General features: G+C 38.0%; 1 protein-coding gene and 1 non-coding gene across 10 annotated transcripts in view; one reads left to right on the plus strand and one right to left on the minus strand.

The window, feature by feature from the left end:
- The window catches only part of DPP8 (dipeptidyl peptidase 8), a 55135-nt gene extending 41963 nt beyond the window's left edge, over positions 1 to 13172 (minus strand). For 2 of the 9 annotated variants that reach the window (XM_019948457.3, XM_019948478.3), the window contains exons 1-3: positions 11131 to 13172; positions 8584 to 8853; positions 3829 to 3941 (exon numbers count right to left, since the gene is read on the minus strand). In XM_019948457.3, the coding sequence (XP_019804016.1) occupies positions 3829 to 3941; positions 8584 to 8853; positions 11131 to 11167 (420 nt within the window). In that variant the 5' untranslated portion in view covers positions 11168 to 13172. Of the gene's footprint in view, positions 1 to 3828; positions 3942 to 8583; positions 8854 to 11130 lie in introns of those variants that run through there. The other 7 variants (XM_019948425.3, XM_019948442.3, XM_019948435.3 and 4 more) reach the window with 7 other exon arrangements.
- TRNAR-CCU (transfer RNA arginine (anticodon CCU)) lies at positions 2384 to 2456 on the plus strand. Its single transcript has one exon. It is a non-coding gene; the product is annotated as a tRNA-Arg (tRNA).
- Positions 13173 to 16941: the final 3769 nt, after the last annotated feature.

The following is a 16941-nucleotide window of genomic DNA, read 5'->3' on the forward strand; positions in this document are numbered from 1 at the left end:
AAGCAAATGAGTAATCATACTGTTGTTTAAAACAGAACCTTTGGCACCAGAGAAAGAAAATTCGTATGTAGGATAAATGAGGTTAAAGAGGTTAAAGAGGTTAAAATGAGGTTAAATGAGGTTAAAGAGGTTAAATGAGGTTAAAGAAAAATCCTGTAGTGCAATATCTTAACTGGATATATCAGTCTGACCTTATATCTTATCTGAATTGATATGACTTCATGGTGATCTGTACATTTCAAACACACACACACACCCACACCCACACACACAATGTATGTATTCCCTAGTTTGCCCAATAAAAAGACCTAGAAACGATTAACAACCCAATAATAATAAGCATCTCTAGTACCCAGATCATGGTCTCTTAACACCACTTTCCCCTAAAGGAACTAGAGAGAAATGGCTGATTCTAAGCATGGGATAAGCAATGTGAAAGGTGATCATAACACATCTTCACAGCAGAAAGCAACAGCGCTATCATCTATTACCAGGGTCACGTCAAAAGGATTTGACATGTCAAGTTGAAAGGGATTCCAACAGCCAAAAATAAGACATTTGTACAATAAGAATAATAACTGTCAATGGATCAAAAGATACCAAACAGGCTTACACTGTAAGTTTATAAAGATACAAAAACTCCTCCAAAACCCCTAACTGATCACATATATAAGACTGTAGAACATAGATTATTTGAAAAATGGGAAATAAAGGACAAGAAACATCCTGCCTTTCTATAGTGAACTAGAACTCAGAATAACTGAATAGTTGTTGAATAGCAGTTTTCTCTTTATAGAAGTTTTTCAGTTAATAAATGAAGAAGGAATGATAAAATTTCACTGTTCTATAATGGATCTAGGTAATGATCAAAGGGTGCTATCATTGCAAGAAGATAAATAAGGCTCTATACGACTTTTGATGGAGGCATACAACGTCTATGAAATATTATTTTGTTAATTGTGGTAAAATATATAACATAAAACTTACTATCTTAACAATTTTTAAGTGTACCATTCACTACTGTTAACTATACTCACATGGCTGTGCAACCCATCTCCAGAACTCTCCCATTTTGCAAAACTGAAACCCTATACCCATTAAACTAATTAAACAGCAACTCCTCATTTTTCCTTCTCCTAGCCTCTGTCAACTACCATTCTAGGAGTCTATTTGACTACTTTAGGCACCCCATGTAAGTGGAATCAGACAGTATTTGTCTTTTGTGACTGGCTTATTTTACTTATCATGATATCTTCATAGTTCATCAATGTTGCAGCACGTGTCACAATTTCCTTCTTTTTTAAGAAGGAATATTCCATCACATGTATTGGGTTGGCCAAAAAGTTAGTTCAGATTTTTCCATAAGATGTTTTGGAGGGAATTCCCTGGTGGCACAGTGGTTAAGCATCCGCCTGCCACTGCAGGGGACATGGGTTTGAGCCCTGGTCCGGGAAGATCCCACATGCCGCGGAGCAACTAAGCCCATGAGCCACAACTACCAAGCCTGCGCTCTACAGCCCACAAGCCACAACTACTGAGCCCACATGCCACAACTCCTGAAGCCCACACGCCTAGAGCCCATGCTCTGCAACAAGAGAAGCCACCGCAATGAGAAGCCCACGCACTGCAACAAAGAGTAGCCCCCACTCACTGCAACTAGAGAAAGCCTGCGTGCAGCAACGAAGACCCAACACAGCCAAAAATAAATTAATAATAAATAAATAAATATATTAAAAAAAAGATGTTCTGGAAAAACCTGAATGAACTTTTTGGCCAACCCAACATATGACACATTTTGTTTATTCATCTGTCCATGGACACTTGGGTTACTTCCGCCTTTTGCCTATTGTGAATAGTGCTGCTATGGATATGGGTATAGAATTATTTGTTCAAGGCCCTGCTTTCAATTCTTTTGATCTGTAAAGTATTATTGGAGGAGAAAAAAAGAGGAAACCTGGGTATGAGATCTGACTACCTATTTATATTTACAGAGAATACAGGAGACTGAAGAACATATCAAATAACACCACAGGAATACAATCAGCAAAACAGACCCTCTTTCTTCAATAGATAAACTGCAGTGGGGAAAAAATGGATGGAAAGGAAAGCAATATATTAAAAGTAAGAGAAACTTAAGAAACCTATCAATCAATTGTAATATATGAACCTTACTTAGATTCTGATTTAACAAATCAAGTGTAAAAAAAGAGAAATTTAAAAATCAGGGAAATTTGAATATTTTATATGAAGAAATGATCAATGATTTTTTAAGATGTGATGATATCTAAAAAGAATCTATATTCTTTAGAGATACATACTGACTTATTTAGGAGTGAAATGACCTATTTGGGAACTCTTTAAAAATAATCCGAGATGTGGGACTTCCCCGGTGGTGCAGTGGATAAGACTCTGCACTCCTAATGCAGGGGGCCCAGGTTCAATCCCTGGTCAGGGAACTAGATCTCACATGCATGCTGCAACTAAGAGTTCGCATGCCACAACTAAGGAGCCGGCAAGCCGCAACTGAGGAGTCCTGGAGCCACAACTAAGGAGCCCACCTGCTGCAACTAAGGAGTCCATGTGCTGCAACTAAGGAGCTGGCGAGCTGCAACTAAGACCTGGTGCAACCAAATAAATAAATAAATAAGAATGCCAACTCTCTAAAAAAAAATAATAATAATCTGAGAAGTGGGGATAGGGATTGTGAGGGAAGACTGGTAAGGCTACAGTGAAACACTGATGGCAAAGATTTGAAAATTGTTAAAACTAGTTTGCACAGGATTCTACTTTTGTATGGTTTGAAATTTTCCATAATAAAGCTTAAAAAAAAAAACAACTCTGACTCACTAATTTGCAACCTTTTCCATGAGAAAACTACCATTATTTCAGTTCTACACACTGTTCTTAGAATAAGGAATTTTTTTGTTTTAAAGGAAAGTCACAAACCAATGTAAGAAACAACATCCCTGATAAATAGTTGCAGTCAAAATGATTGTCATGGAAGGTTTTGTTTTGTTTTTTTTTACTTCCTAAGAGAAATATCACATTTTAGTTCCTAGTCCAAATATTCTATTCAATACTCAATGTAAAAATAATAAATGAGAACTAAAAAGGCAAACAATCACACCCAAACTATCATCTTGTTTTTGGGATGTTCTGAACCATTTACATATTGTCTAAAGACAAAATAATGAAGAAAAAAAAAAAACCTAACCTTTGATTTTACATAAATTGAATTATGCTATTTAGAAAAAAAAAAACTGAACTTAGTACCTTTATTTAACCCTTACATTAGTACTGTTACTAAATATTAGAACTAAAAATTCAATTTAAAGATTTGAATAAAAAGCTTTCTGGAAATATACATTACTTCTTTTATGTGAATAACTCTTCCACCAAAATGTGAGAATTACATAACTAGCAAGTTTGTAGACGAGAAAGATAGTTAAACAGGGAGAAAGGTAGCCAAAAAACAATCTGGGGACTTCCCTGGCGGTCCAGGGACCATTGGTTAAGACTCCACCCTTCCACTGCAGGGGACACAGGTTGATTCCTGGTCGGGGAACTAAGATCCCACATGCTGCGCCGTACTGGGCGGCCAAAAAAAAAAAAAAAAAATCTGAATTGTAATATCTACTATCCCTAGTTTCAGATATTGAGAATTTAATGAAATTTCATGGTCATACATGCAAAAACATAAAAATGTTTTAATTCCTTTTGATTCATATCTACTTCAAATATAAAACCCCAATTGAATTTCTGTCCCTAAACAAATGTAATATCTAAAAACATACACAAAATCATAGGAATAACAATGTTTAACCCTACCTGAAAAAGATCCAAAAGAGGCTTCCAAGAGAGCATTAAGACTGCTGCTCTGTTGATGGTTTTGGGAATTTCAGAATAAAACAGTGTATTTTCTCTGTTCTCACCAGACATAGCTATAAAAGGAAACAATCATTTTTTGTTATTTTAAAAAATAGCAATCTACCACAATTATAGCAGTAAGTATATAATGCCTCCTATATACTGCAAAATTTTGTACTCTATGGGACCTATAATGAATGTTAACAAGTAGGAGATGCACATGCCATATGCCACAGTAATTTTCTTCAGGCTCCCAGAAAAATCCTCAGGTTTCCTTTTGATATTCAAATTTTAGTCCCTCTCAAAATAAACATAAAAGTGTATAAGATGATGTAAGGATAAGTGTCACTTTTAGTTTTTTTTTTTTTTTAATTGTTAGTGTCTTACAAGTTGGCAATAGACTCATTAGATTCCAAATGGGGGTACTTTGTGACAACTTCAGACTATCAAGCTTCTTCTTTTTATGAATCATTTAAAGTATTTACTTAGAAATATACATAGGTCTAACAATTTGAGTTTTTCTTCACTATAAATGTTCTACCACTATAATCACTAATAAGTTTCAAATGAAAGTACATTCATATTAAAACAACACAGAATCTGATATCTGATTTGTTAAAAGTCTCTTTATCCTTTATTCGAGAATTGTGAAAGAAAGAGGTCTACACTAAGTAGAAGATAGGTCTATTCTGTGAAATCATACAATAACTGAATGGGAAGATCACAGCAGTGTAGAATAAACTACATACCAAAGAGAAGTAATAGAAATACAACATGGTTATGAAGAGGTGAACCAAAGAAAGCTCAAAGTAAAACAAAGTCCTTCTACTCTAAAAGGTGCTAGAAAGGTATCACTTCCAAAAAAGCTAGGGGAGAGTGAAGGAAAGAGAAAATAAATCACACAGGAAGAACAAAAACTCTCTCTAGTGGAACAAATCCTCAGCCTTGTGTTTCTGATAATGGCAGAGAAAGCAGTCTGTGGAAGGGCATGGTAACTTCCATGCTAACCCTTGCAAAGGTGGGGGATGACTCTTCAAATACCCACAGATTCCTTTATCCTTTTATTATCCTAAACTTTTCTTAAACCTTTCTTAGTTTGTTGCCTTTTGGAGTAAAAAGTCAGGTATCAGCTGATATTTACTTCAGCACTTAGTTTTGCCTTAGATCTATTTTGTACATTCCAGAGTTACTTTGTTACATAATTCTTAAGACTGTAGTCACTTATCCATACCATTCATAATCTTACAAAATATGATCATATCCTCCTTAAGCCTTTTCCTTCTAAGAGCTTTCAACCTGCAAATATGAAAAAGCTGGTTCTCATCTACCCTCAAATGAGAGCCATCCACAATCACTTCAAATGCTCCTCTTAAAACTGCTCCTTGTTCCATAATGCCTTCCTTGGCTTCAACCTTGACCAATAAAAATTTCCAACGCATTCTATGTACACACACACACACCAGTTCTGGTTAAACACAAAATGACCTTTTCCCATTGTTTCTTTCCTGTTGACACACTGCTATTTATTGGTGTCCGAAGTATATTAAAATTTCTGAAACAACAGATTTACATGGAAAAATATTAATATGCAGATGGATATAAAAGACTTGAGCAAATGAAATGGCATACAACTTTCTTGAAAAGCTCAATATTTTATAAAGATTGTCAATTTTCCTAACTTCATCTATAAATATAATGTAATCCTAAAACAGTATAAATAGGATTGGGAGAAAGGAGCTCTAATCTAATTTTAAGTTCTCACAGAAAAACAAGCAAACAAAAATAATCAAGAAAAGTATGAAAAAGAGTGATGAAGGGTGACTAGTACTATAAAATAGTAAAACATCTAAAGTTATGATAAAAATAATAATAGTAACAGCAGCATAACATTGGCACTTGATTTGACAGACAGATCAATGGAACAAAACGAAGTCCAAAGTAAATAAAGATTTCAAAAAATATAATTTGGAGCTGAGAAAGCCTTTCTAGATGTGATGCAAAACTACATAAAAAGTAAAAATTTAACTACCAAAAAAAAAAAATCACAGATTTCTACAGAAGGGCAAAAGGCACTAAAGGCAAAAGACATTAAATCTCAGGGAAAAATACTACAATGGGTTAATTCCCTTCTTGTACAAAAAAGTGCTTTATGTCAATAAGAAAAGCACCCACAACCCAATAAAAAATAGACAATGATTACAAACAGATCAGTCACAGAAAAAGAAATACAAACGCCTTGTAAATATGGGAAAGGATGCTCAACCTCACTCATAAGAAAATTAAAACTACAATGAAATATGGGGATATAATGTACAGCAATACTATATTGCATATTTGAAAGTTGCTAAGAGAATAAATCTTAAACGTTCTCATCACAAGAAAATTTTTTATTAACTATAACTATGTATGGTGACAGATGTTAACTAGACTTACTGTAGTGATCATTTCACTATGTATATAAATATCGGATCATTATGTTGTACACATGAAACTAATATAATGTTATATGTCAATTAAAAACAATAATAATTTAAAAAAATTACAGTGAGGAACTGCTGTTCACCAATCAGACTGGGAAAGATAAAAAGAAGTTTTATTACTCACTATTGGTACAGGTGTAGAGAAATACTCTGAGACAATGCTGGCAGGGATGTAAACTCTATAACCTCAATGGAGGGGCAATTTGGCAATATCAATACAAATTCAGAATCTGTACACCTTTTGTCCCAATAATTCCACTCTTTGGAATTAGTCCTATTAAGTAAATTCACATATGTACAAAAATGATCTAATACAGTGATATCTGCTCCCTCATTTTTTGTTAATACCAAAATAGAAAAACCTAAATGCCCATTATTAGAGGCCTGGTTAAGTAAAAGATGGCACAATTATATAATGGAATACTCTGGAGTTGCTTAAAAAAAAATGAATCTACAATTACTAATGTGGACTCATGCAGAGAATATCTCTTTAAAAAAAAAAATTGTCAAACAGCTTTGGAGGAGGGGAGAAAACCTATTTTTAAAAACTTAATAAACAAAGGCACATTAGCAGGTCGGCCCTCAAACACATCTCTGGCTATTCAGCCCTTCCTTTCCCACCCAACCCCTAGCTGTGGGACTCAACTCAGGCCTCAGTTCCTCCAGTGTTCCCATCTCTCACATCCTTTCTTCCTTATTCTAACAACCATTCATTGCCTTCAGGCTCTGGGTTAGGAAAATAAAATAGCGTGACTACAGGAAGGAAACTCCAAAATTTATGGGCTTGTGATTCCATTTCAACTATTGTACTGGGAGTGAAATCCCTTTCTTTAAGCAGTTTTAATGGTTAATTCATAAACATTTTTGTGAGACATTTGTTTATAGTTAAGAATTATGGATGGTATGGCTATAATTTTTAACTATTATACTAAATATAAGGGTTCCTCCCCTAATTGTGCCCAAACTCTCTTCCAACCAAGCTGCCTGATTTAGCAAGTATGGATGGGCTTTTCTTATATTGCTTCTCCAATCTGAGGAAAGTCTGACTTTCTGCCTCCGAAAAAAACCATAGCGTTAAGTTTCTTGAGAAAGATATATATATATATTTCCTACTTAGATGACTTACCTAAATATTTTAGCATCATCTCTCAATAAATGTGTTCAATGAGCGACAATTAATGAATAGGCCTTTGGGACTTAAGCTAATACAAATAATAATTACCAGCTGGTGAATGCTAGGCAGCATACTATAATTTACAACTATTATTTCCAATCCTAAAAAATAATACTGTAAAAAAATAATAATAATACTGTAATGAAGACAGCTGCTTGGGGGATGGGAATGGGGTCTACAAATTTTTTTTCTTTCCCTTTTTAGTTTCCTTCCTCAAACTAGCCATAGTACAATAAAACTTGGTTTGGCTGTACAAGAACAGTATTGTGTTTCTTAATATTGGTTTAAGTTGGAAATGTTTTCATGTAAAATGTTTAATACTTAAGACAATTCCATGAGATAGACATTAACCCTCATTTGATAGATGAGGAAATTGAGACCCACAGGGTAAACGAGTCAGCAAAGAGCGGATACCAGAGCTTAGGCTTCTGATTCCAAGACTAGCTCTTTATCCACTGCCCTGTGTCTATATATGTGCTAGGTTAGTCAATACTAAGCTGTGCCTAAGCATGATAGTTGCTCAGAATTTACTACCTATTCCTTTTACTACAACATCTTAGTAAAGCATTTAAGGTGCATAAACAAAAAAACAAAAATGTCCATCAGTGGTATTGTGCATTTAATGAAGACAGACCTTAAACCTGGAGTGAATGGGCTCAGGAAGAAGAGACCAAAACCAGCCTTGGTTTAAAAAAACGAAAGCAGTAGCTGTTGAGAGTGGGAACTACTGTTTTTATTATTTGTGTTCCTAATCTGACCATTCCTAAGGAAAGGCATTTTGAACTAGCTTTAGGAAGAAGTAATATCTAGCATCTTTACTTTGAAAGTAAGATCATGATCAATTCATGATCTGTTATGTGCAAATAAAAATCAAGTTAATGGGACAAAACAAAATGAAAACAGCACCAAAACTGAAGTTCTTTTAATTATTTTTTTTTTCCTTTGGTGGAACCATCACTGATTCATTCACTTATTTATTCACCAAAATTTGAGTACCAATTGCATCTAGCCTGTTTGAATTAAGAAAGCATTTCCTTTCAGAAACTATGACTTCATACTCACCAAGGTAATAGATCCTGTCCGAATGAGGCCCATCTGGATCATTCCTCTTCACAAACATAAAATCATGTGGTGCCTTAGCCATCATGTAGCCATGATATTTTCTGGTATCAGCAAGCAGCTTTTTAAGCTGACTCCAGGAGTATCGTTCAACATAAAACGGCTCCAATTTAGGCCGATCCTGTGATTCAATATTCTCCTCACACTCTGCAGTTTCAAAGATCTCAACACCAAGCTGTTCTGTTTCCATCGCTGCTGCCATGTTGCATTTTCCTAGAAAAATAAGGCACATGAAGTTCACAGGTCTGCCTTCTCTTATATTAATCAGAATGACAGTCTGATAGGGCCCCCCAACACCCCCAAAAAGGGGGAAAAATGCTTTTCAGTACAGTTGCAATTAAACTTCGTAAGAAAAGCAATAGCTCCCCCTTTTCTTTAAAAATGAGATTAAAAAAAATTGAGGTCATGTCTATTTCACAGTTGACTATAAATCTCTTGGGGAACTTTTATAAAAGGCTCTCCTTAAGTATCTCTTGCCAAAATTCCTTTTTCTTTCCCACATTGGAAGGAAACGGGCCATATGCCAGTTGGCTGCTATGTTCCTTCAAAGAGCATGTCAATAGTGAAGCTAAATGTGCCAAGGGAGTTAAGTGTTTTTGCACTTAAAAAAAGTAACTCATTTGATAAATGTGGACTTCTTCAGAGAACAGAAATAATCACGACCAATTAGAACAGTTATAAAATTGTGGCAAACAATGCACTTCTAATAACCTTTCTAGGGAGCTTACCCAAGATAATATAAATACTGTTTCCTTTTAAATGAGACTCCAAACAACAAAAGACCTAACTGGCTGGTACATTTTTTCTTTGTCTTTTGCTCTTGCCTAGACATCACTATCTGATGATCCCCTATGTAACTCTATACTATAAGGAATTTATGTGACTATTACTACAGATTATAAAACTTCTATGATTAAATGAGAAAAAAGTGGCTTTAGCTGTAGTTTATGCACAAAACATTTAATGTTTGTAATATCAATATTTTGATAAAAGTTCAAACCCAATTTACCACTTCAACCCAAAAACAGTATTAAGATTTTATCTACTAATGATGTTTCTTTCATTTTACAAATCCAGAAGAGGATAATTTTTTCCTTTATCTATTTCAATATTTAAATGTAACAGGTGCAAAGTATCAGAGAAAATAACAAGAAGTGTTATTATAAGCCACTGTATGATATTCTGACATGCATTATTCATAACGCTACCAAAAAGGAGCAACATAAACAAAAATTCTGGGGCAACCTGCTCTTTTTGAACTAATAAATGTCCGAAACATGTGGACTTAGGAGATAAACTAGATTGCATTTGTGTAACCAATTCACGTAATTATTAACTACTTCTACAACAAAAATCAATACATGGCTGTATATTTAACATGATGTCTTTTTTAAACCTTAATTTCACAGGTTAACAGGAGTTCGTGGTAAAAACTACCAACCACAGAGAAAAAGTCATTAGCAGGTATGGGTTGTGAATTAGTCCATCAGGTGTGCTGTACGGCATTCGAAAGGAACAGAACTGTGAGGCCACGGCCACGATATTGTGTTTTTTTTCAGGCTACAGTGAAATACACTACCGTTTTCAATATAACAGTAGCAAAAGCAGCCAGAAAATCTACTGGAGAGTTCTATAGTATACAACTTGTAATATTATTACAACTGGGCATTTACCTCCAATGATTAAAATTCAAACAGCTCAACAGAGGAAAAGTCATTTAGCTCACATGGTATTCAGCATATTGATATTAAGTAGCAGTACATGACAGTAATGGTTGTTTGCCCATCTAAAAGCTGGTGGGGGTCTGTTTTCTATCAAATGTGTCAATGGATCTAGTTTGATTCCTAACAGAGTAAGGGACAGGTGAGACAAGGAGATATACAAACTGGGCTCATTCTTCTCAACTCCCCTTGCGTTAAACTTGAAACTTCATCTCCAAACCACTACTTGAAACAATAGAGCTTGGGGATGGAACAGGGAAGCTCAGACAGACTTCCCAAGCTTACTGCCCAGCTTCTTGAGTCATTATTTTGACAAGTCTCTTACATAAAAGTTGCCATTACCTTGCACTTAAGCAAAACCATCTGGTATTCCTAAACTGTACTAGGTCCCTGGACTCACTGTTTCTGACTCTCTCTACACACACACACACACACACACACACACACACACACACACACACACACACACACACACACACACCTTACAGTTCAAATGACACTATTCTGTATTTTATGGTCAATGTATATCCTGCATTTCCTAGGCTAGACCTGATATTACATAATTTTAGTAATTTACACAATCGTGTAACTAACTGATTTAATTTCCAGATTTCCGTAACACCTTACATACAAATACATTCTCAAAATATGTGACCCAAGTTTTCTAATTGCAAAAATTAGAAAATAGGTCAGTACATGTTCTTAGCACAGTGCATTTATTTCACTGCCCCACCTACCTCTTCACTTAAGGCCCTTCCCTGGTGCCTACCTGATTGTATTTTCATCTGTTCAGATCTCTTCCACATTCAAAGAGATCTTTTTGAAGTGACTCAACTTCAAGCATAGATCCCTCTGCTCATCCTGCTCTCTTCTCACAGGAGTCTTTCCTTTTCTCACCATCCAGTCCTGCTCACCAGGATAATGAAATAAGATATAAAGCTGTTGATCATTATTAAAATGGATCATATGTGCCCAAAAAGATTAAGCCTAAAGTCTCAAATAGTACTTGAAACTGATGCATATTCTTTTTGATATAACATACAATGCCTGAATTACTTTGTATCTGCACTTTAATTATGAAAATTATAAACTGATTTTATTTCAGAAATGTATAGCCCAATTTACTCCAAAGAATATCCAAACGGTAGTGTAAATCCTGACATCCGGATACACATTAAAAGGTAAATTATGGAAGAACATTTAAAAGTATAAAAGGCATACAGATGTGAGGTTACTCAGTGGCTGCTGCAAATCTTCAAAAATGACAGATGATTAATAATAAAATTTATTTCTATGTGCCTGGTCCTGTTCTTCTGCCTTTTACATAATAACCAATTTGTATTATTTTACAGAATACATGTTCAGCTGACTGGAGACAGAATAGACTCAACAGAATAACCAGTAAGAACTACAGGGTCATTTTTGCGGAGAGAACTAACTTCCAGTTAACATCAAGATTTTCACAAGATAAAGAATGTACTACCCATTTTCAGTGCATTCCATTTTTGCTTATTTCCTTTCCACATATACTCTGAAAATAACTGAACTAGGTAACTTCTCTAGAAACGGAAGTGTTAAGTTTGTTGAAATTCTGGCTTAGTAAAAGAAGAAAAGCAGGGTCTGTGATTATACCTGTCACTTTGTTATCGGTTTTAATTCTGGGCTCTCAGAGCCCAGATAGGTGATGGAGAGAGATGTGGCTCAGTGGCAAATGGAGGGAAAAAAGTTGTGCTAACACAGCAACAACGGACTACGATGTCAAGACACCTCCCCATTCACTAAGCCCCTCATTCAGAGAAGAGCATGTAAGGTTAGAAAATAGCCTCAGGACTTTTGAATTTGGACCCACTCAAATGTCATTCCTTAATTTTTAATCCAGGCGCCAGTCTGTCCACTTAAACACCCCAAGCCTCGTTGAAACCTAGCTATTTCACTCGTCAGCTAGTTGAGAGGTTCATTATCACAAAGTGGGCAACAATCTTGAAAGCTAGAATGCGGAAGAAGAGGAGAGGTGTAGCAGCGAATATTAAGAAGGGGGACTGGGGGGATGCCAAGGCTTAGAAGAAAAGTGTGTGAGGGGAGAGGTTTGGGGGAAAAAAAAAAAAAAAAGGAAAGAAAAGCACCTATCCTGTGCCAGGTAGGTGAAATAGAATGAGAAGAGGCCAGTAAACAAGGAGGGAATCGACCTAAAGTGGGGCAGTAGAAAACACGAGCTGGGAAACCAGAAAATCTCAGTCCGAATCCGATCTGCCACAGTCGGACTTTAAACAAATCCCTTCGCCTCTGTGGGCTTCCGTTTCTCATCTGTAAGCCCGGACAATACCCGGCTCCCAACCCCAGCAAGGCTCAATTAAGATAACGGACGTGGAAGTCCAGAGGCCAGCACCCAGCGCTCAGGGGGCGCCCAGTGAACGTTGGCTGACTCGGAATCTGAGAGCCTGGGCTTCCTCTTCCGGCAAGTGGGGTCCCGCCACCGGCTGTGGCCCGCGCAGGGCGGCGCGCCGGGTAAACCGCAGAGCGGGCTAACCGGGAGAATGCGCCGGGCGGTTCCTCCGTGAGGCGGAGAGGCCCGAGTGGGCTGAGGCGCAGGCCTCGCGGGCGAAGGGGAAGGAGAGGGGGCGGATACTGCACCTTCCCCCCCCGGCCCCGCCCGGACCGTCCTGACGCGCGCTAAGGACCGGGCCTGCGCCGCTTCATGCCGCGCGGCCTCCACTCCCGACCAGGGGGCAGCGGCCTCCTTGGCTACGGCGCCGGCGGTAACCGAAGCGGTGAACGCGGCACTTAAAGACGGCGGCGGCGGCTCCAGCACTTCCGGTTTCTTGCGCGCTGCCCTTCAACGGGGGAAGGCGCAACGGGCCCAAGAAGAGCGCAGCTCTCTGCTCAGCGGGGTTCCCTTACGACAGTGCCGTCTAGTGGCCGGAGGAGCGAACGAGGCGCGGGAAGGAAACTGGGCGGGGGTGGGGGACAGAGAAGAAATCCAGAAAGGGGCAGTAACTTGCTGGAAATCACAGGACGAACTGTGGCATGTCCGTAGTCATCTATTTTTTTCCTTCGACAAATATATATTGAGTGCCTCCTATGTGTCAGGGAGAGCTGTAGACACTGAGATTAGAACACGGAGCAAGCCAGGGAAAAATCCCTGCCCCTTCATGGAGATGACATGGAGAGGGAAGGACCAGGACCTTGGGGATTTTCTGGGTGTCTCATTGTTATGGTGGAAAGAAACCTGAACTTGGAGTCAGAAAGCTTGGCTCTAGTACTAATTAATGACCTTCAGCAGGTCAGTCTCTTTGAGCCATGGTTTCTTTATCTGTGAAAGAGATGTAATAACGTCACTTAATTGCACTTAAGGAAAACCACGTGTGTCATACAAACACCTAAAGATGAAGGAACTGGGGCCCAGGGTAGGGAAGTGAGTGGTTTGCTATTATCAGGACCAGAGGCAGGTCTCTTGACCCGCAATGTATTTCCTATTCTACACCATACATTGGCTGAGAGAAAGAGAAAAGGGGAGCCTTGGGAGATGACTGGGAAAGTGGAAGGTGTAGAACAAAACAGTGGACAAGCTGGGCCTTCCCTATTTTATATTATTACAAGGACCCATTTATCAGAGGTGTGTGTAATTAGGCTTTATTGTAATAAAAGATCAATCTGGGTGCCATGTTCTACTCCTCAGTATGCAATTATTCACTCTGAGGTTAAATGAGTCTTTGCTCAGGCTTTGTTTTTTGAGTTGAGTTCCTCTAAAAGTACAGTCATGTTTTCACTGGGATTCCTCTATGACTTTTGTGCAAAAATACCAAACAAACCCCCAAACAAAAAATAACACCCGAAAGTAGGTTTTAAGGCTTTGAATGCAGATGCACATGCTAACAAAATACAATGAAACATCTTGCACTTCATTTCATTCATCCAAATGTTTACTGAATCTCTGCCACGTGCCTGTCACTGTTCCAAGCACTGGTGCTACAACAGTGAATAAAGTAGGCAAAATCCCTGACTTTGTGCAGTTTATATTTGAATAAGAGGAAAAAGACCTCCCCAAAAGCAAAGAAAAAATATAATTTTATGGATTTCAAAAAACAAGCTCCAATAGATAATTGACAAGGACCTACTGTATAGTACAGGGAACTCTGCTCAATATTCTGTAATAACCTAAATGGGAAAAGAATTTGAAAAAGAATCAAAACATGTATATGTATGAGAGGTAAAGGCTCCAGAGAGGTAAAGGATGTGCTGAAATCATATGTCTAATGACAGACTGAACTAGATTTGAATTCAGATTTCTTTGTTTTCAGTGTTATTTTCTCTTTCTATGGCAGGGTTAAAAAGCCTCTAACCCTGAGAAATCTGTGGGGGGAACATCTCCATCACGCACCTTGGCCACCTTGCATGTATCCACATAGGCAAAGGCTGGAACCAACGGTTATCTGAGTTGTAGCAGAAGGCTTTCTGATCTTTCCAGAACTGGAAAGGAACAGTCTTATGAAGACCTTGAGGCAATCTCCCCTGGGGTTCTCCCCTGTGACAGCCAGGAGTGTTCTCTCAGAACCCTCCTAGGTTCTGATGAGGTGTGGGCTTTCTACCCCACCCCCGTCAGAATAGAGCTGAGAATATAAAAACCTAGAACTGGCTGCAGCCTAGAACTGGCTCCTCAGAAGCCAGTTATCCCAGAACGTACATTGCGGTCACCTGGCCCCTTCTTTTGCTTCAGTAGTGTCCTTTTTCATACATGAGACAAGGACCACTGGCACCTTGATGCATTCTTCCCTTTGTTATACATGTAAGTAATAAACTGTCTGAGGCTAAACTGGCTCCTTGGTTTTTTGTTTTTTGTTTTTCGTGGCATGTGGGATCTTAATTCCCCAACCAGGGATTGAACCCTCACCTCTGCATTGGAAGGGCGGAATCTTAACCACTGGACCACCATGGAAGTCCCTAAACTGGCTCCTTGTATCTTTACTGGCTGAATCAGTCAGGCCTGGGCCTTGCCAAACACAAGCAAACTGTGTGCTTGACAAAGCCTACTTAGCTATATTATGCTGCCCTACACTCTAGTGACTCCTCAGGAAAAGACAAGTTATCTAGCACACGTGGTCTGAATAAATAGCATGGTGGGCTTGATACAAATCCGTCCCTGCTGTAGACTGAAAAAAATCGCAAAGCATCATGAAACAATCATATTTTGACATAAAGGACAGCAGGCAGGTAAGTGTGAGTGAAAGCTAGGGTGGACAAGTGAGAACTCTTCCCAGGGTACCCTGGGCTGCATCTTGAAATCAGTGCCTATTTGAGGTAATCAGGTCCTCATCCAGTTCTGACCTCATGTTTTAGAGAACCTGACATCTTTTCACATGGGGCCTCATCAGAGACCAACCTGTCTCCCAGTCCTTCTGCATCTACCATTCCACGATCTTCAGGCAGTGGTAATTTTGCTCAGGTACTCATGGATCAGAGCACGGATTCCTGGAGTCAGGCAGACCTGGGTTCACATCCTGGCTCCTCTCCTTACTAACAGATTAATATTGGGCCTCTCTAAGTTTTATTTCTCTCATCTGTAAAATGACTTTTTCTTCCCTCCTATGCTTGGATAATTTTTATTTAGTCTGCATATTATTCCAAATATTTTCTGTCTTGAATGTGCAACTGAGCTTAAAAGAGAGGAATCTGATGTCTGTTTTCTAATCCCAGAGTTATAACTCCCAGAAAGCATGGTTGCCTCATGCTAGCTCCCTATGTAGGGAAGGATCAAGGGTTATAAAGGAAGAAAACAAAAAGACAAGTTACTCCCCAGTATCGTAGCACTATATAAAGTTGTAATCAAAATTTTTGTATTTCTTATCATAAACATTTTCAATATTGCTAGTTTCCTATTCATCATTTTGCACAGCTGTACAGTTTTCCATTGAGTTGTTATACCACAGTACATTTGGTCATTCCTGAGTAAGTCCCAATGTTTCAACATGTAACATCATGAACATCTTCATATATACATCTTCCTTCCTTGAAATTATTTTCTTAGAATAAAATCTCCAAAGGGGAATTACAAGGCCAATCAGCATAAACATCTCCATTTATCTTGTTACATATTGCAAAACTGCATTCCAAAATGATTCCACAAATTCACATTGCCCTTAGTTACATTCAGCATGAATGTGCCAATTTCACTAAAACTTTTCTAGCACTGGGCATTATCATCAACATGCATATTTTAAGCATCTACTTTCTGAGACATTGTACTCGATGCTACAGGATACCAAAAGGAAGCAATCTGTGTTCCAGGGAGATTTATAATCTAGTTGAGGAAACAGATCCCAAGCATGTAATATACACATTAATAGCAGTTGATTACAGGGTACGATGGGCTAGAGTTTGTTTTTCCACTTCCTTCATATTTTATACCTTTTGGAGGCATAGTATAAACCAAGCTGCCATAACAAAAAAGAGCTTTTCAGCTAATTTTCTTTTGTGTATTTAAGTTTTTGAATAAAAGGGTATATAGTAAAAAATATTCTGCTATGCTGGTCTTCCAGTCACCCAGTTTCCTTCCCCACAAGAAACTGATGTCATTGGTTTCTTG

Source organism: Tursiops truncatus, chromosome 2, assembly GCF_011762595.2.
Source record: "Tursiops truncatus isolate mTurTru1 chromosome 2, mTurTru1.mat.Y, whole genome shotgun sequence".
NCBI classification, from domain to species: Eukaryota; Metazoa; Chordata; class Mammalia; order Artiodactyla; family Delphinidae; genus Tursiops; species Tursiops truncatus.